Here is a 21,278-nt window from a genome sequence, read left to right on the forward strand (position 1 = left end):
GGTTTAATTTCACTTTTTTTTGTAGCAATGTTTTAATTTGGACTTAATGTGCTCTAAAAATATCTTGTCAGCGTATCAAAATAACACTAAAGAATGGCATCCTCAGAGCTTCAGAGCATGTTTCTAAACAGTATAATGATATGCAAGCTTCTGCAACTGCGTCAAATTGTTGGGCCTAATGATTTCCACTTGGCTCTCTCTGGAAGACATTCTTTCCTAAGATGGGATTCAGGGAGATGAGCAGGAGTGAAGTGTATAGTCAATGAATATTGGAGCTGTGAAGGATTTGCAGAGAAAAAAATGCCACTCCTAAATTTGCAGCAAGTTCTCACCAAAGCACTTGCTCGCGCCTCCTCTCTTCCTGGGCACCATATTTGTACCCCCTCTGTCTTCAGGCCTAGATTTGGTGGTACTGGGGCCTGATATTGGGTTTTCCACACTGAGAAAAATCCCAGTGAGAAAAATCACCTGGCCTCAGAACTTCAGAATCAGAATCTCCTGAGCGCCTGGGAATCAATATTTTAATGGATATCCCAGGTAATTCTCATTATTAGGCAAAGGTGGAAGATGCTGGCGTGGTGAGTTGAACCCAAATTGGCCTTGTTTGAGCCCAGCTGGGTGCATTATGGCTCTCCAACATTGTGCTAGAGCTGGCTCCAACGGGCTCTCACAGGCTCACCAGAGCTGATTATTGAATTTACAGGAACTTTGCCAGCTGTTTGTTAAACACAGACATTATTAAATGATATGGAAAGCAGGGACTGAAACACATACTTGTACATTAACGCTCTTAGCAGCATTATTCACAATAGCCAAAAGGTGGAAACAACCCAAGTGCCCATCAACAGATGAATGGATAAACCAAATGTGGTATATACATGCGATACAATTTTATTCAACCATAAAAAGGAATGAAATTTTTTTTTTTAAGAAAGTTCACTTCAGACTTTAAGGATTGGCACCTGGGCTAAGAACTGTTACCAATCTTTTTTTTTTTTTTTGCTTTATTTCCCAACCCCCCCCCGGTACATAGTTGTATATCTTAGTTGCAGGTCCTTCCAGTTGTGGGATGCAGAATGCTGCCTCAAGGTGGCCCGACGAGGGGTGCCATGTCCGTGCCCAGGATCCGAACCCTGGGCCGCCACAGCAGAGCGCGCGAACTTAACCACTCGGCCACGGAGCCAGCCCCTAGAAGTGAAATTTTTATATGTGCTACAATCTGGATGAATCTTGAAAGCATTATGCTAAGTGAAATAAGCCAGATACAAAAGAACAAATATTGTATGGTTCTATTTATATTAAATATCTAGCATAGGAAAATTCATAGAGACAGAAAGAAGAATAGAAGTTACCACGGTCTGGGAGGAAGGAGAAATAATTACAAAGTTTCTGTTTGGGATGATGAAAAAGTTCCGGAAATAAATACTGGTGATGGTTATACAACATTGTGAATATACTTAAGGCCTCTGAATTGTACATTCAAAAATGGTTAAAATGGTAAATTTTATGTTATGTATATTTTACTACAATAAAAAAGTCAATTCTGGGGGCCGGCCCAGTGGCGTTGTGGTTAAGTTTGCACGCTCTGCTTCAGTGGCCCAGGGTTCATGGGTTCGGATCCCAGGTGTGGACCTACACACTTCTCATCAAGCCATGCTGTGGTGGCATCCCACGTACAAAATAGAGAAAGATTGGCATGGATGTTAGATCAGGGCCAATCTTCCTCACAAACAAAACAAAAAACAAACAAACAGTAAATACTTATCTCACACAATTTCTGTGGGTCAAGAATCTAGCAGTGGCTTAGCTGGGTGATTCTGACTTAATATTTCTTATGAGCTTGCAGTCAAGAGGCTGGCCAGGGCTGCAGTCATCTGAAGGCTTGACTGAGGCTGGAGGATCCACTTCCAAGGTGGCTTGCTTGCAAGCCTAGAAACTTAGTGCTTGTTGTTGGCAGGAGGCTTAGTTCCTCACTATCTGGACCTCTCCATAAGTCTTCTTGAGTCTCCTTACAACATGACAGTCATGTCAGACTTATAGCCCACAGAACTGTAAGATAATAAATTTGTATTATTTTAAGTCACTATGTTTGTGGTAATTTATTACTGCAATAGAAAATGAATATACTAGGTCATAGAAACCATGTGCCTTCTTCCTTGCTCCCTCTTTTTTCTCTCTGGTCACTTGCTCTGGGGGAAGCCAGGTGCCAGGCTGAATTTTTCATTTCAGATATTGTATTTTTCACATCTAGAAGTTTCATTTGGTTCCTATATCTTCCATTTCTTTCCTCATTATATTTGTGTTTTCCTTTAAATACCCAAATATAGATATAATAGCTGTTTTAGCACTCTCGTCTGCTAATTTCATCATCTATGTCATTTCCGGGTCTGTTTCTATTGACTAAGTTTTCTCCTGGTTAATTTTTTTTTCCTGCTTCTTGACATATATGGTAATTTTTTTATTGGATGCTAGGATGTTACATTATTGAGTGTCTGAATTTTGTAGTCTTCCCTTAAAGAGTTTAGATCTTTATTTTGCCAGACAGTTACTTTCAGATTAGTTTCATGTTTTTGAGGCTTCTTTTTAAATTTTTTTTTGAGGAAGATTAGCCCTGAGCTAATATCTGCTGCCAATCCTCTTTTTGCTGAGGAAGACTGGCCCTGAGCTAACATCTGTGCCCATCTTCCTCCACTTTATATGTGGGACGCCCACCACAGCATGGCTTGCCAAGTGGTGCCATGTGCACACCCGGGATCCGAATCAGCGGACCCTGGGCCACCAAAGCGGAATGTGCGAACTTAACTGCTGCGCCACCGGGCCAGCCCCTTGAGGCTTCTTTTTAAGCTTTGTTAAATCATGTCTAGAATAGCCCTTACTCTAGGGCTAGTTTAGACCTCCTAGTAATGTTTGACTCTTCTGAGGTCTCTCTTGAACATCTTGAGTGGTCAGTGAGGTCTTTCTACTCTAGCTAGCCAGAATTTGAATGTTTCCTAACCCTGTATGAGCTCTGGAAATTATTCAGTTATGTCTCTTTGATTATTCTATGTTCATCCTCCTGGAATTTAACTCATGTATGGCCACATTAGTATTTAGCAAAGACTCAAGGCCTTGTGCAGATTTTTGGAGCTCTTTTTTTGTATACCTTCTTCCATTTTACTATTCTGTGTAGCAACTTCCAGCTGCCTCCAGAGTCCATGAACTCCAATCTCCATCTCCTCAACTCAGTGAGACTGCCATGTTTTGCCATGTTTTGAATTTATGATCCAGAATGTGCCTCTAGGAGAAAATGACGGCAATTGTAGAACTCATTTCATTTGCTTTCTTTCTTTCAGTGACATCAGTTCTGCACTGCCTATTGTCTAATGTCTGAAAACAGTTATTCTATATATTTTGTCTAGTTTCCTAGTTGTTTATGGCAGAAGGGTTCACCCTTCTGGTTCCTTTTAGCCCATGATGGTCAGAAACAAAGGTCCTCTGTTTCACAGTCATTTGATTAGCGTAAGCCAGTCTTTGAGACACTGACCAATTTGACAAAATGGAGTTTGTAAATCTAAAAGTTTCTCAACTAGATTGCACTAAGATTAGTGTTAACCTGGGAAGCCTTTTATGGGCAGCCAAGAAGTCTATCTAGGTGAATCTCACTCCCCAATTTCTTACACAAAATGGTTATTCAACAAATATTGTTTATTGAATAAGCTAATTACTGAATTAGCATAATTAAATTTAAGCATGGAGGGGCTGGCTGGGTGGTGCAGCGGTTAAGTGGGCACCTTCCGCTTCGGCGGCCCTGGGTTTGCCGGTTCGGATCCACGTCCAGACATGGCACCACTTGGCTAAGCCATGCTGTGGTAGACATCCCACATATAAAGTGGAGGAAGATGGGCACGGATGTTAGCTCAGGGCCAGTCTTCCTCAGCAAAAAGAGGAGGATTGGCAGATGTTAGCTCAAGGCTAATCTTCCTCGGAAAAAAACAACAAAAACTAAAAAAAAAAAAAAAAAATTTAAGCATGGTCTTTCTGGGATCCAAAAGAAGGGCTGGAGTGATTTGCTCTATCCTAAGAATTTACTAACTCCTTGATCTAATGTCACAGAAGTTATCTAATCATATTCATCATGAGAAACAAGGCTAATTTATCAGAGAATGAATGTTCACCACATGTGTGGGTAAAGTTCAGCAATGTTCTCACAAAGGAAAAGTAATTCACAAAGCAGCAACATGCTTCAGTTTATACTTTTTTTCTAATCCGTAGTGTAAGTATAGGTTATGAGCGTGATTCTGGATCTAGATTGCATGGGTTCAAATCCTGGTTCCATCATTAACTAATCGATGCCTTTGGGCAAGTTATTTAAACTTGTTGAGCCTCAATTTTCTTTATCTGTAAAATGGAGATAATAATAACATATACCTCACAGGGCTGTTGTGAAGATTAAATAATTTAATAATATATGTAAAAGGCCTTAAACCAGTGTCTGACATGTATAAAAGCTCAATAAATGCTAATGATTATTAAATTGTTTAAGAGGATTTTCCTTGATTACGTATCTCATAAATGAACTCTTTTTACATCTTTGGTATGGCTAATATTTATTTTTCTTGCCATATCCTCTTCCTTTTTTTGGTGAGGAAGGTTGTCCCTGAGCTAACATCTGTGCCAGTCTGCCTCTATTTTGTATGTGGGACATCGCCACAGCATGGCTGGATGAGCAGTGTGTAGGTCTGCACCCAGGATCTAAACTCATGAACCCTGGGCCACTGAAGCAGAGCAGGTGAACTTAACCATAATGCCACTGGGCCAGCCCCATCTTCTTCCCATCTTAGCTTTCCTACCTCACTGGCTTCACCTGCTCAGTCTTCTTGTTAGTTCCCTATCTCTGCACTTCTAATGTTGGAAGCCCCAATTACCTTGGGAGTGGATCATGTCCTTGGAGATCTCATCCAGTCTCATGACTTTAAATACTACTGACGACTCAATTTATATCCCCAGCCTGGACTTTTTCTAACTTCAAACAAATATTTAACTCTTTATTCAATATCTTCACTTGGATGTCTAGTGAGCATCTCAAACATAACAGATCCAAAGCTGAGTTCCTGATCTTGCCCCACAAACCTGCTCCTCCTATCGTCTTCCTCATCTTAATGAATAGCAATTCTATCCTAGTTTCTTAGGCCACCAACTTTGGAGTCATCCTTCAATATTCTCTCAGACATCCCAATCCAATCTATCAGTAAATCTTGTTGGCTCTTCCTTCAAAATATTATCTTGGACTCAACCTCTCACCCCTTAACCCTCACTGCCTGGATATCTGCAATAGCCTCCTAACTGTTCTCCCTGTGTTTACCCTGTCATCTCTCCTGTCACCCCAGTCCATTTTCAACACAGCAGCCAAAGAGATCTTTTAGAGGCTGGCCTGGTGGTGTAGCGGTTAAGTTCATGTGCTCTGCTTCAGCAGCCTGGGCTTCACAGGTTCAGATCCCAAGTGCAGACCTAGCACTGCTTGTCAAGCCATGCTGCGGCAGCATCCCACATAAAATAGAGGAAGATTGGCACTGATGTTAGCTTAGGGCCAGTCTTCCTCAAGTGAAAGGAAGAGGATTGGCAACAGATGTTAGCTCAGGGCCAATCTTCCTCACACACACACAAAAGAGATTTTTAAAAAATGTATGACTGATCTCTTCTCCATTCAAAAATCTGCAATGGCATCCCATTTTCCAAAAAGGAAGAGACCAAGTCTTTAGGGAGGATCTGCCTCTATCCACTTCCCTCGCTGTTGCAGTCATACTGGCCCCTTGCTGGGCCTCACGCCTGCCAGGATGCTCTTGCCTCAGTGCCTCGGACAATTGTCCCTTGGATATTCATAAGTTTTGCTCTATCACCTCCTTCAGATTTTGGCTTAAATATCACCTTTTTGCTCCTATCTGGCCATTCTATTTTAAATTGAAACCTTCATCTCAGCACTTCCTGTCTCCCTTCTCTGCAATTTTTTCTGAAGAAGTTGTTACCAACTGACTTACCATTATTTTACTTACTTTGTTTACTGTCTTTCTTTTCCCACTAAAAAGTAAATTTCATAACAGCAGGAATTTTTACTTTGTCCAATTCTGTATCTTTCATTCCCAGGACAATGCCTGCCACATAGTAGGCACTTTGAATTTGTTGAAGGAGTAAATGAATTTCGTCTCTCTTTTTTTTTTTTGAGGAAGATTAGCCCTGAGCTAATATCTGCTGCCAATCCTCTGCTTTTTTTGCTGAAGAAGATTGGCCCTGATATAACATCTGTGCCCATCTTCCTCTACTTTATCTGTGGGACACCTGCCACAGCATGGCTTGACAGGTGGTGCATAGGTCCTCACCTGGGATCCAAACCAGTGAACCCTGGGCTGCCGAAGCAAAATATGTGAAGTTAACTGCTGCACCACCAGGCCAGCCCAAGTGAATGAATTTTACTCATCCTTCAAGACTTCCATCCCCTAAGGCTTTCCTCCTTCCCCCACTTCTTCAGTTTGGACTAATACTTCTGCCTACTCTCAGTTCCCATAACATACCATACTTATCTCTATCACAGTATTTCCCAGAGGCTTTTTAAAAAATTTGCCTTTGAGAGCTTCCAGGTTGGTGAAGACATGGAGGTGCTGGGAGAGTGGCATACCTGGAAGGGTCATGGAAGCTCCACACTCTTTCCCCATACCGTGCCCTATGTAGCTCTTCCATTTGGCTGTTCATGAGTTATATCCTTTTATAATAAGCCAGTGATCTAATTCATGCATGGACCAGAAACAATGATCATATGCAAACACCTGTTGAAAATAAAAATAATACAGCATGTATTAAGAACAAAGCCTTAGGATGGAGTGACATCAGCATCATGGCAGAGTGAGCTTTTCCCTTGGACTCTCCCCTCTGAGATACAACCAAAAGGACATTCGCATACCAACAGAGGACATGTACACATCACAAAAGACGTCTGAGAGACCCACGCAAGCATACACCTAAAGGTGGTGGTGGGGCTGGATCCTGGGGAGAAAGTGGAAAATGACCTGCAGGAGCTCTGTGGAGAGAGATGGGCTGTGGTGGTGGGAAGTGCGCAGGTGAAAAGGATGCCCCATCCCCGCCTGGTACTCCAGCTGCACGATTGCCCAGAGCACAGTGCAGACAGTGTGGTAGTGGTGGCAGGGAAAGTGCGCAGATCTGCCATCAATCAGTTGCTCAGAGAAAAAAGCAGTCAGCGGCCAGAGCTGGGGAGCACCTGTTAGTGCTGGGCCAAGAATACACAGTGCCTGATCCCCACCCAGTGGCAGTATGTGGCAGCTGTGACCAGATAAGAGCACCATGAGGAAGCAAAAATCCACTGCATCAAGCAGTATGAGTAGGTATATTAAATCTCCAGACCAGAAGGAAAGTGACAAGTACCCAGAAACCAACCCTGAAGACACAAAAATCGGTAACCTAAACGACAAAGAATTCAGAACAACTATCATAAAAAAACGAGTTACAAGAAAACACAGAAAGACAAATTTAATGAATTCAGGAGCTTCCTCACAAAGGAGATTGAAACCATAAAGAAGAACCAATCAGAACTGTTGGAGATGAAAACCACAATGGATGAAAAAAAGAAAAATCTGGATTCCCTAAACAACAGAGCTGACAATATGGAGGACAGAATGAGCCAGTTAGAAGATAGTACTATAGAAAAGCTTCAGAGGGAGGAGCAGAAAGAACAAAGACTAAAAATAAATGAAGCAGCTCCCAGAAAAATATCTGATTCAATCAGGAAGTGCAACATAAGGATTATAGGTATTCCAGAGGGGGAAGAGAAGGAGAATGGAGCAGAAAGCTTCTTCAAAGAAATAATAGCCAAGAACTTCCCAAACCTGGGGAGGGAGCTGGAAATCTGTGTGAAAGAGGCCTCCAGATCTCTGAAAGTTGTCAATATAAAAAGACCCACTCCAAGGCATATAGTAGTGAAACTGGCAAAAGTCAAGGACAAAGAAAATATACTAAGGGCACCAAGGCAGAAGAAAATAACTTACAAAGGAACCCCATCAGGCTTTCAGTGGATTTCTCAGCAGAAACCTTACAGGCTAGGAGAGAGTGGAACGATATATTCAAAATCCTGAAAGACAAAAACGTTCAGCTAAGAACACTCTATCCAGCAAAAGTCTCCTTCAGATATGACGGAGAAATAAAAACTTTCCCAGATAAACAAAAGCTAAGAGAGTTCATTGCCACAAGACCACGCCGCCCCCCACCAAGAAATCCTCAAGAAGGCCTTCATACCTGAAAAAAAAGTAGGAAAGGGGCTACAAAGCCCTGAGCAAGGAGACGAATAGGTAAGCAATAATCAGAAAACAGCAGCTCTCTATCAGATCAGGTTAGTAAACACTTAACTTTAACATCAAGGATAAAGAAAAGGAAAACAACAAAACAAAAATGACGTCATCATTTTAACCACAAACTCACAACACAAGGTGGAAAAAGATATGATAAAAATAACTTAGTAAAAAAAAATAATAACTTAGAAGGAGAAGAGGAAAGGGGTGGAATCAGTATAGCCTAAAGAAATAAGAGGCTATCAGAAAATGGACTACCTCAACTATGAGATTTTTTTTTTTTTGCTTTTTCTCCCCAAATCCCCCCAGTACATAGTTGTATATTTTAGTTGTGGGTCCTTCTAGTTGTGGTAGGTAGGATGCTGCCTCAACATGGCCCAATGAGCGGTGCCATGTCTGTGCCCAGGATTCGAACTGACAAAACCCTGGGCTGCCAAAGCAGAGTGTGTGAACTTAACCACTTGGTCACAGGGCTGGCCCCCCAACTATGAGATTTTTTTATATGAAGCTAAGGGTAACCACTAAACAAATAATTAGAACAGAGACATTTATGATAAACAAGGAGAAAATGAAGAAAACCAACAAAGAAAGCTACCTAATCAAATCGGTATCCTGAAATACATGGGACGAGAAACAAAGGAAATGCAGAAGAACCAGGAAATGTGTGATAAGATGGCAGTATTAAGCCCTCATATATCAACAATCACTCCAAATGTAAATGGATTGAATTCTCCAATCAAAAGAAACAGAGTGGCAGGATGGATTAAAGCACAAGATCCAACAATATGCTGCCTCCAGGAAACACATCTCAGCTCTAGAACAAACATAGGCTCAGAGTGAAGAAATGGAAGACAATACTCCAAGCAAATGGGAAACAAAAGAAAGCATGTGTTGCCATACTTATATCAGACAAAGTAGACTTCAAGATAAAACTGGTAAAGAGAGACATAGAGGGGCAGTATATAATGATAAGAGAGACTCTCCACCAAGAAGACATAACACTTATAAACATGTATGCACCCAACACAGAAGTACCAGAGTACATAAAGTAAACTATTAACAAACCAAAAAGGAGATATCAATGACAACACAGTAATAGGGGACCTCCACACCACACTTACATCAATGGATAGATCATCCAGACAAAAAGTCAACAAGGAGATAGTGGACTTAAATGGAAACCTAGACCAGATGAACGTAACAGATGTATAGAGAGCACTCCATCCAAAACAGCAGAATATCCATTCTTCTCAAGTGCACAGGGAACATTCTAAAGGACACATCATATATTAGGAAACAAGGCAAACCTCAATAAATTTAAGAAGATTGAAATGATATCTACTATCTTTTTTGACCACAATGCTGTGAAACTAGAAATCAATGACAAGAAAAAAAGCTGTAAAAGGAACAAAAATGTGGAGACTAAACAACATGCTACTGAACAACCAATCTATTGTCGAAGAAATAAAGGGAGAAATCAAAAGGTATCCAGAGACAAACGAGAATGAAAACACACCACACCAACTCTTATGGGATGCAGCAAAAGTGGTCCTAAGAGGGAAATTTATAGCGATATAGGCCCATATTAACAAACAAGAAACAGCTCAAATAAACAGTCTTACCCACAACTAAAATATACAACTATGTACTGGGGGGATTTGGGGAGAAAAAGCAGGAAAAAAAAAAAGATTGGCAACAGTTGTTAGCTCAGGTGCCAATCTTTAAAAAAAGAAAAATCTTAAACTACATCTAACAGAATTAGAAAAAGAAGAACAAACAAAGCCCAATCTCAGTGCAAGGAGGGAAATAATAAACTTAGAGCAGAAATAAATGAAATTGAAACAAAAAAGATTGTAAAAAAATCAATGAAACAAGGAGCTGGCTCTTCGAGAGGATAAACAAAATTGACAAACCCTTAGCCAGATTCACTAAGAAAAAAAAGAGAGAAGTCTCAAATAAATAAAATTAGAAATGAAAGAGGAGAAATTAGAATGGATACCACAGAAATACAAAAGAGTATAAGAGAATATTGTGAAAAACTACATGCTGACAAACTGGACAATCTAGAAGAAATGGATAAATTCTTAGACTCTTATAACCTCCCAAAACTGAATCAAGAAGAAATAGAGAATCTAAACAGACCAAGCACAAGTAAAGAGATTGAAACAGTAATCAAAAACTTCCCAAAAAATAAAAGTCCAGGACCACACAGCTTCTCTGGAGAATTCTACCAAATGTTCAAAGGCAATTTATTACCTATTCTTCTCAAACTATTCCCAAAAATTGAGGAAGATGGAAATATTCCTAACACATTCTACGAGGCCAACATCACCCTGATCCCAAAGCCAGACAAGGACAACACAAAGAGGGAAAATTACAGGCCAATATCTCTAATCAACATAGATGCAAAAATCCGCAACAAAATATCAGCAAACTGAATACAGCAATACATTAAAAAGATCATACACCATGATCACGTGGGATTCATATCAGGGACACAGGGATGGTTCAACATCCACAAATCAATCAAAATCAATCAATGTGATACACTGTTTTTTTTTTTGAGGAAGATTAGCCCTGAGCTAACTACTGCCAATCCTCCTCTTTTTGCTGAGGAAGACTGGCCCTGAGCTAATATCCATGCCCATCTTCCTCTACTTTATATGTGGGACGCCTACCACAGCATGGCGTGCCAAGTGGTGCCATGCCCACACCCAGGATCCGAACTGGTGAACCCCAGGCCACCGAGAAGTGGAATGTGCGCCCTTAAGCGCTGCGCCACCGGGCCGGCCCCTGTGATACACCATATTAACAAATGGAGGAACAAAAACCACATGATCATCTCCACAGATGCAGAGAAAGCATTTGACAAGATTCAACATCTGTTCATGATAAAAACTATCAATAAAATGGGTATAGAAGGAAAGTACCTTAACATAATAAAGGCCATAGATGACAAACCCATTGCCAACATCATACTCAGTGGGGAAAAACTGAAAGCTATCCTGCTGAGAACAAAAACAAGACAAGTGCGCCCACTGGCACCACTCTTATTCAACATAGTACTGGAGGTTTTGGCTAGAGCAATTAGGCAGGAAAAAGAAATAAAAGGAATCCAAATAGGCATTGAAGAAGTGAAACTCTCACTGTTTGCAGATGACATGATTTTATATATAGAAAACCCTAAAGAATCCATTGGAAAACTATTAGAAATAATCAACAACTACAGCAAAGTTGCAGGGTATAAAATCAACTTACAAAAATCAGTTGTGGGGCCGGCCTGGTGGTGCAGTAGTTAAGTTTGCACATTCTGCTTCGGCAGCCCAGGGTTCACCAGTTCGGATCCTGGGTGCGGACATGGCACTGCTTGGCAAGTCACGCTGTGATAGGGGTCCCATGTATAAAGTAGAGGGAGATGGGCACGGATGTTAGCTCAGGGCCAGTCTTCCTCAGCAAAAAGAGGAGGACTGGCAGTAGTTATCTCAGGGCTAATCTTCCTCAAAAAAAAAAAAAAATCAGTTGCATTTCTATACTCTAATAATGAACTAACAGAACAAGAACTCAAGAATACAACCCCATTTACAATTGTAACAAAAAGAATAAAATATCTAGGAATAAATTTAACCAAGGAGGTGAAAGACCTATACAATGAAAACTATGACACATTACTGAAAGAAATCTATAATGACATAAAGAAATGGAAAGATATCCCATGTACATGGGTTGGAAGAATAAACAGTTAAAATGTCCATAGTACCTAAAGTAATCTACAGATTCAGTGCAATCCCAATCAGAATCCCAATCAGAATCCCAATGACAATCTTCAAGGAAATAGAACAAAGAATCTTAAAATTCATGTGGGGCAACAAAAGACCCCAAATAGCCAAAGCAATCCTGAGAAACAAGAACAAAGCTGGTGGCATCACAATCCCTGACTTCAAAACATATTACAAAGCTATGGTAATTAAAACAGCATGGTACTGGTACAAAAACAGACACACAGATCAACAGAACAGAATTGAAACCCCAGAAATAAAACCACACATCTATGAACAGCTAATCTTCGACAAAGGAGCCAAGAACATACAATGGAGAAAGGAAAGCCTCTTCAATAAATAGTGCTGGGAAAACTGTACAGCCACATACAAAAAATGAAAGTAGACCATTATCTTTCTCCATACACAAAAATAGACTCAAAATGGAGCAAAGACTTGAAGGTAAGATCTGAAACCACAAAACTTCTGGAAGAAAATATAGGCAGTAGACCCTGTGATATCAGCCTTTAAAGGATCTTTACAAATTCATTGTCCACTCAGACAAGGGAAACCAAAGAAGAAATAAACAAGTGGGACTTCATCAGACTAAAGAGCTTGTGGAAGGCAATGGAAACCAAGATCAAAATGAAAAAACAACCCACCAACTGGGAGAAAATATTTGCAAATCATATATCTGATAAGGGGTTAATCTCCATAATATATAAAGAACTCACACAATTGAACTACAAAAAAATAACCCAATCAAAAAGTGGGCAGAGGATATGAACAGACATTTTTCCAAAGAAGATATACAGATGGCCAATAGGCATGTGAAAAGATGCTCAATATCACTAATCACTAGGGAAATGCAAATCAAAACTACACTTAGATATCATCTTATGCCTGTTAGCATGGCTCTAATCACCAAGACAAAAAATAATAAATGCTCGAGAGGTTGTGGAGAAAAGAGAACCCTCACACACTGCTGGTGGGAATGCAAACTGGTGCAGCCACTTTTTAAAACAGTTTGGAGACTTCTCAAAAAATTAAAGATAGGGCTGGCCCCGTGGCCAAGTGGTTAAGTTTGTGTGCTCTGCTTCAGTGGCCCAGGGGATCACCAGTTCAGATCCTGGGTGCAGACATGGCACCACTCACTAGGCCATGCTGAGGCAGCATCCCACACGCCACAACGAGAACGAGCCACAACTAAAAATACACAACTATGTACCAGGAGGCTCTGGAGAGAAAAAGAAAAAACAAAATCTTAAAAAAAAAATTAAAAATAGAATTACCATATGACCTAGCTATCCCACTACTGGGTATTTATCCAAAGAACTTGAAATCAACAATACAAAGAGACGTATGTACCCCTATGTTCACTGCAGCATTATTCACAATAGCCAAGACGTGGAAGCAACCCAAGTGCCCATCAACTGATGATTGGACAAAAAAGATGCGGTATATAAATACACTAAAATACTACTCAGCCATAAAAACAGACATAATCGACCCATTTGCAGCCACATGGATGGACCTTGAGGGCATGATGTTAAGCAAAATAAGCCAGACAGAGAGATACAAGCACTGTATGATTTCACTCATATGTGGAATATAAACAAACTTACGGACAAAGAGAACAATTTGGTGGTTACCAGGGGGAAGGGAGGGGTGGGTAAGGGATGCAAGGGAACATCCATATGGTGTTTGACAAATATTAATGTACAAGTGAAATTTCACAATGTTATAAACTATTTAGTCCACAGTAAAATTTTGTTTTAAAAAAACCATCTTTGCACACAGAAAATGCGTAACAAAATGCTTAAAATGAACTATTTGCAACCTTGATGCCAAATGTTGGGGCAGTGCGAAGATGTTAAATAGGCATAGGTGAGGAACTTGTCAGCTTCTTTTTTTTGTTTGTTTTTTGTGAGGAAGACTGGCCCTGAGCTAACATCTGTGTCTATCTTCCTCTATTTTATGTGGGATGCTGCTACAATGTGGCTTGATGAGTGGTCCTAAGTCTGCACCAGGGATCCGAACCTGCAAACCCTGGGCCACCAAAGTGGAGTGCATGAACTTAACCACTGTGCCACTGGGCCAGCCCCTGCTTCCTCTTTTTTTATATGAATTTCCTTCCTCTTTCAAAGAAACACAGATTTGATTCCACACCCCCACCTCCCCACAGAGTGCCAGTAATTGAACATAATTATTAAAAAACTTTTCACTAAAGGCTATTTTATAGCTTTCAAATCTTTTTGGAAAATAAATTGGGATTTTTAAAAATGTTAATTGTTGGATCAGTACCATGAAGCAAAACATTTTACCTAAACCTGGAATCACAACTCACATACTGTATATCTAGCTTCACCTCTTAACTCCTTTTAAGACTAATGGTTTATCCCATCCTCACTCCCATTGTAAATCCCTGAGAGTTTTCAAATGACACCACAATAACCAGCTATTAAATACCTATAAGTGGGCAGGCACAGGCTCTGTATCAGAATTTTTGATTATCAGACTTTATTTTTTTAGAGCAGTTTTAGGTTCACAGCCAAACTGAGGAGAAGGTACAGAGATTTCCCATATACCCCTCGTCCCTACACATGCATAGCCTCCCCCATCAAAATAATAGTTACAATCAAAAGGAAGCCTGGAGTCAAGAAGCAGAGGACAATTAGACAAGCAGCAGACTGGAAGTTGAGTAAAAAGGTGAGAAACAGAACCTAAGCATTGTATTAATAGCCAGCTGAGAAAAAACAGCCTAAACTAAAAATAAAAACAGATTTGAGCTGGCAAGAGAATGTACATTTCAAGAGATAATAAGATAATGGGATTTAAGAACTGGAAAAAGCCTTATTCAGTTTAAATCTCTTATCCACTAGATGAGGAAGTCAAAATTAAAGGTAAACCGCTAGAGCTGCATTTCTCAGACACCTAAGAAAGCATATTAGAATGATAAGCTGGACTTTAGGTGACTTGATGGAGCTATTTAGAACTGAGAAACTGAAGTAAGAGACATCCTACCTGTTCAGGTTGGATTCTGTACTATTCTATGTTTTAATTGCTGATTAGAGTTCAATTAATGTACTTATTCTCAAACTTGTAGTTTCTATTTTGCCGGAAAAGACTGGCCTAAGAGTACAATGCAGTGACCACATTAGAAGGAATAAGGAGATTAGAGGAGGACTAAAGAGAAGCTGCTTGATTTTTCAGGAGCTAACAAGAAAAAGCAGTGCTGGCGGTACCGTCTACAAGATCCAGTCTCCACCTTTGTAAACTGTTAATCTGAAAGAGACACAATACAACTTCACTGTAGCTGGGGTGGAGGAGGGCAATATAAGAGTATTATAAAGAGTAAACAGTTACTCACAGGTTCAATGGGTACAGCAAGTTGTTTGCCATGCATGGATTGTAGTAAAACAGAAGAAGAGAACTTCCAAAGTAAGTCTAAGTTAAAGGCCCTCTCTCTGAATATTTAACTTCTTTCCCATTCTTGGTTTTAGCTAAGGTATCTTGTGAATTGGAAGTTTTTAGGGCATGGGCCTTGTTGAAATTCTTCCAATTTTAGGCACTTTTTTAAGAACAATAAACAGAAGGAGAAACTTTAACGGCAGGTAAGAGAATGGCATCTCTGTAGTCATTCTTCAAACATTTTGTCCAGGTTTAAAATGAAAATGAATTTCACGTCTAGAAAAGCAAGGATTTAATTCTTTGTTGGTAGGATTTGTATCAGGTAAAGGGTAATGACAAAAATCAGCTGAAATCGATATTAATGTTAGCAAGGGTGAGGGGAAATTGGCTTTCTCAGGTACTCTTGATCAGAATGTAAATTGATCCAACTTTTTAGCCCGGCACTTTGGCAACATCTATTAAAACTTAAAAGGTGCAGGCCTGGCCTGGTGCCGCAGCGGTTAAGTGCACATGTTCGCTTTGGTGGCCCGGGGTTCGCTAATTTGGATCCCGGGTGTGGACATGTCACTCCTTGTCAAGCCATGCTGTGGCAGGCGTCCCACATATAAAGCAGAGGAAGATGGGCATGGATGTTAGCTCAGGGACAGTCTTCCTCAGCAAGAAGAGGAGGATTCACAGCAGGTGTTAGCTTAGGGCTAATCTTCCTCAAAAAAAAAAAAAAAAACTTAAAAGGTACATACGCTTAGACTCTGCAGTTCCACCCGTTAATTCCATAGATACACTCATATGTAAAGAAGGCTATATATACTAGGATGTTTATTGCAACAATGTTTGTAATATTGAAACACTTAAAACAATCTAATGTTCATCAATAGGAGATTGGTTAATTATACGTTAAGTACACAAAATTGGCATACTATGCATCTATTAAGAAGAATAAGGCATGGGGCCAGCCTGGTGGTACAGCAGCTTAAGTTTGCGCATCCCCTTCGGTGGACTGGGGCTTGCCGTTTCAGATCCCGGGCATGGACCTATGCACCACTTATCAAGCCATACTGTGGCAGGCATCCCATATACAAAGTAGAAGAAGACGGGCAAGGACGTTAGCTTGGGGCCAATCTTCCTCAGCAAAAAGAGGAGGATTGGTGATGGATGTTAGCTCAGGGCTAATCCTCAAAAATAAATAAATAAATAAATAAAAATAAAAAGAATAAGGCAGATCTACATACTGACATGAACAGTAGTCTGAGATACACTACTGAGTGAAAAAAGAAACTGCAGATCATATGTAGACATACATAATATAAGCATATATGTAAAAAGAAAGGGAGTACAGATGCATATTTTATATGCATGAAAAATATGGTGGGTGTAGTCACAGAAAACTGGAAGGATACACACTTATCTCTAGGGAATGAGACTGAATGAAGCCAGAAATGAGATCTTTTCTACTTTATATACGCTTTTGTACTGATGGAAAATTCTTTTACAATGACTTTGTATTATTTCCATTTAAAAATAGCTTAGGGCCAGTCAGTGGCGCAGCGGTTAAGTTTGCATGTTCCGCTTCAGTGGCCTGGGGTTTGTCAGTTCGGATCCTGGGTGCGGACAGGGCACCGCTTGTCAAGCCACGCTGTGGTAGGAATCCCACATAGAAAGTAGAGGAAGATGGGCATGGATATTAGCTCAGGGCCAGTCTTCCTCAGCAAAAAGAGGAGGATTGGCAGCAGATGTTAGCTCAGGGCTAATCTTCCTTAAAAAAAAAAAAAAGATTGTTGCAAAAAATAAAAGGAAGTACTTCTCAAAAAATAAAAATAGCTTAAAGTGCATTAGAGTAAACAAAAATATAATACAAGTGACCACATTCTCATAATATGTCACCATAAGGTAACAAGTTCATAATACTGGAAAATCAATTCTCTTAATGTATAGTCACACTTCACACACTGTTGGCCTTATTTTGTGGCAATCAAGTTATACATAAATTTAGTGGTATTCCACCCCTTCTTTACTGTCTTGACCTCTCGTCTATGACCTAAGCTTCTTTGGCAAGTACTAAAATGACTGTCCTTATCCGTATGTCATTTCTCTTGGGGTACAAACTGAGGAACACAGTCGTTTAGGTTGCCCGACTGGAAGTAGAAATTACACACCAATCTCCCATGCTTTAAATCTTCGTATGGGCATCTCTTCCACAGGCACTTAATATAGTTAAAACAACGGTTCCCCAAGTACACCCTAATGCTTATAGTCAGGTGGCTGGCCAACTCTTCAGTGGATTAAGTGAAATATATGAAACTGAACAAACTAAATGATTAATAGAATTCCTTTCAGCATGACAAGTAGACTTTAGATTTTCTACATCATTAAATTTTAGAACTGTATCAATTTTAAGTTATAGAGGGATGTTTAACATTTGACTGCCTGATACTGTGTAACAGAAACCAAAAGGCAGGTTTTAATCCCAGTTTAACATTTAAAATTCACATCAGACATAACTATCTCCTTCACTGCCTTTAATAATATGCTTAATTTAACTCAGACAAAGGAGAAATAGTATTCCTTAAGTTTGCTTCTCAACCCATAATTTTGAGAAGTGTTTAATCCATGGGAAACACTGCGATGGGATGAAAATTTTTATGGCCTAGGGGAAGCCAGCCCTGAAACCAAGGAGGAAATTCTAAAAGTTCCTGTGTGTTAGTACTGCTCTAGGTCTTTCATTAGAAAGTTTATATTCTGGGGCCAGCCAGGTGGCGTAGTGGGTAAGTCCGCACGCTCTGCTTCGGTGGCCTGGGGTTCGCCAGTTGGGACCTTGGGTGTGGACGGACCTATGCACTACTTATCAAGCCCTGTTTGGCAGTGTCTCACAAACAAAATAGAGGAAGACTGGCAATAGATTTTCGCTGAGGGCTAATCTTCCTCAACAACAACAAAAAAAGAAAGAATATATTCTTTTCTTTCCTGAGTATTTTGTAATAATTTACTATTTCATGAGAGAGATTATTTCTAACTCCAGTCCTACCTTTAAGTGGGGCAAGTACTACAAAGAAATAAAACAATTTGCTTCTGATTCCACTGTAAATCAAGTGGGTAGATAATCACTCAGGTCGATCCTTTGTATGGCAAGGTCGCCTTCAGGTACTGATTATTTAGGACGGTAGTAATGCCTAGGTATGTTGCAACTGAACTCTTCAGGGTCTGTTTCTCCCACAGCTGAATCCCTTCTTAAGATCCACTTCCCAATAATTACCATAATCTAACCGCAGGTTGAAGATGACTGAGTTGTTTTGTCTGGAGACTTATGTCTACACCTAACTAATGGCCAGGAAATTAAAATCTTTGAAGTACATTCCCAACCCTCTTAATCAAAGACTTTTAGTAACGAAACTGATCTGAGGTCTGAAAATTAGCTACCTGGCAGTGAACTGGAAAAGGCAGCACTGTGACTAATGCCACGCTGCTAATCTGGTCTGCCAGGAAAGGTGAGTAGAGAAACAGAGGATCACCTTCCTTCTCTAGCAGGTCACATTATAATCTGTCAGCTTTAGGAACTAAAATCCTTCTGCTGGCCCTGAATTACCTAACTGGCACCTCGAGCTTAATCTAATCCAAATGGTTATTTTTCAAAGTCGTTTCCTTATCCAGGAGCTTTACACCGTGACTTTCAGGGTGAGCGCTAACAAATGCAAACCGAATAGAGTTAAAAAACGAGGAACTGAAGAGTATTCCATGGTATGTATGTACCACCTTTTATTTATCTATTCACCTGTCCCTTGACGGACTCTGGGGTTGCTTCTACATTTTGGCTATTATGAGTAATGTTCTATAAACACGGGTGAATAAATATCCGTTCCCTCCCTGCTTTCAGGTCTTTAGGGTACATACACACAAGGGGAAGTGCTGGGACACAGGGAAATCTGGGAAATTCTGACACATGCTACAACATGGATGAACCTTGAGGACATGATGCTAAGTGAAACAAGCTAGTCACAGAGAGAGAACTGTAGGATTCCGCTCATGAGGTACTTAAAAATGGTTAAAACGGTAAGTTATGTATATTCTACCACAATTAAAAAAATAAACAATAATTGAAAAAAAGCAAGGAACTGTGTTGCAACCCTCACATTTTGGGGGGTGTGTGTGTGTGCGTGCGCGCAGACTCTTGCACAGAAGCAAGCTGAGCCCTCTGCAGAACAGTTTCCAAAGAATGGAACCAGAGGCAGCCTCAGAGAGGGAGGTGGGCGGACGGGCACCGGGCCTGCGGCCAGGGAAGGAAATCCAGAGTCAGCTGCGTTGGGGGACGGGATAACGCGAAAAGACGACCCTGAACTTTCTCACAAGGTTCCCTTTCCTTAGGGATCTCCCCACTAGGATTAAGAATTCTTTCGTCACAGGAAACCCTTGACTCTCCTTTCCTTTCACAACTCCCTCTCAGTCAAGAATTTCCTTTAACACGAGCAGTCCCTCGCCCGCCCGCTCCCTCCTTTCTCTCGCGAACCGCACCCCTCAGACCCCACTTCCCCAAGACCCCGCTGGCCTCCCACACACGTCACGGCCATGGCCAGACCAACCGTCAACTGCCCGGGCCCCGCCCACCGGGCGCCAGGACGTGTGGGCGGGAGGGGCGGCCTCAAGAGCCCCGGAAGTCGCCGCCCCTCGCGCGGGCGGAGGCGGCCGGGCCTCGCGGCTTCGGATTGGCGGGAAGGTGGGACTGCTGCTGACGCGCAGGGTCCGACCCCTCCCCTACGCCCCTGCGCGCGGTTAACGTGGGGCGGGGCGGAGTGTGTGGCCCCTGGCTGCCATTACCCGGAACAATCCCCGGCCTTGGGTCAGGTGACCCTCGGCGGGGCTGCCGGGAGGGGGGAGGGGGGAGAGGAAAAGGGCGTGCGGAGAGAAGGGAAGGGAGGGGAGGAGAGAGGAGAAGGGCGGAGTAAGAGGGAGGGGAAGGGGGCGGGGTGGGAGCGGTCACGTGACTCGGCATGGAGGCGGTGGCGGCGGCCGGGAGGAGCCGCCGGGGCAAAAGCCGCACTTGTTAGTGTGGGGGGGAGGGGGCCGGGGGACGCCGACACCGTCACCCAGGGACGCCGAAGAGAAGGCGGGAGGGGGGCAGGGGCGAGATCAGGCTCCGACCCCCGGCCGAGGGGATGAGGGGAGCATGGGCGCCAAGGAGTCACGGATCGGATTCCTCAGCTACGAGGAGGCGCTGAGGAGAGGTGAGGGGGGAGGGGTCTGGGCGAGCTGCTGGGGAGGCCCCGACGGGCTGCCCAGAGGGTGGGTGACGGGGAAGGGGAGGGGGTGCTGAGGGCCTGGGGCGCCTGAGGCGGAAGGGAAAGGAGGCCGGCGATGGGGAATATTATGGGGGGGAAGGGTCGGGTGGGGGGGAGCAGTGTTTGGGAATCGGGAGCGTCTGGAAGGGGGCGAAGCTTGCCCAGAGACAGGGTATCTGGCGCTGGCAGGGCAATGCCCGTGCTCTCTGGTGGCGTTGTTATCCTGGATGTGTTCAGGGAAGTCCCCCTCTCCCCCTTTTCTTGGGTGGCACCGGCGCTTCCAGCCCCCCTCATCCTTTACTGCCATTTTCGCATACCTCTCCTTCCTAAAAACCAACAACATCCTACCCTCGTACCTAACAGCCTTGACTGGAAGGGCCAGGGGAGGCGGCTGCAAAGCCCTCTTTGCTGGTAGAAGCCCCTTCCAATTGTGGAGTCTGCCTTTTCCGAGGGCCTTTGCCAGTCTCCCCCCTCCCCATCACCACCCAGTCCTGCCACCACCTCACCCTTTGAGC

At 42.1% G+C, this 21,278-nt stretch overlaps 1 protein-coding gene and 1 long non-coding RNA gene across 5 annotated transcripts in view; one reads left to right on the forward strand and one right to left on the reverse strand.

The window, feature by feature from the left end:
- Positions 1–866: 866 nt before the first annotated feature.
- On the reverse strand, positions 867–20,327 carry LOC138916273 (uncharacterized). Of its 4 annotated transcripts, XR_011423297.1 has the most exons (4): positions 19,621–20,079; positions 8,031–8,113; positions 6,650–6,797; positions 867–2,049 (listed from the first exon to the last, which is right to left on the reverse strand). It is a non-coding gene; the product is annotated as an uncharacterized lncRNA (long non-coding RNA). The 4 variants fall into 4 exon arrangements; XR_011423298.1 differs by lacking the exon at positions 8,031–8,113 and having other exon boundaries at positions 869–2,049; positions 20,068–20,327; XR_011423299.1 differs by lacking the exon at positions 8,031–8,113 and having other exon boundaries at positions 869–2,049; positions 19,621–20,002.
- The window catches only part of USP32 (ubiquitin specific peptidase 32), a 201,966-nt gene continuing 200,982 nt past the window's right edge, over positions 20,295–21,278 (forward strand). Inside the window, exon 1 of the mRNA XM_001503781.7 lies at positions 20,295–20,709. Coding sequence (XP_001503831.2) covers positions 20,652–20,709 — 58 coding nt within the window. The 5' untranslated portion in view covers positions 20,295–20,651. The remainder of the gene's footprint in view (positions 20,710–21,278) is intronic.

The sequence above is a fragment of the Equus caballus genome, chromosome 11 (assembly GCF_041296265.1).
Source record: "Equus caballus isolate H_3958 breed thoroughbred chromosome 11, TB-T2T, whole genome shotgun sequence".
Taxonomy (NCBI): Eukaryota; Metazoa; Chordata; class Mammalia; order Perissodactyla; family Equidae; genus Equus; species Equus caballus.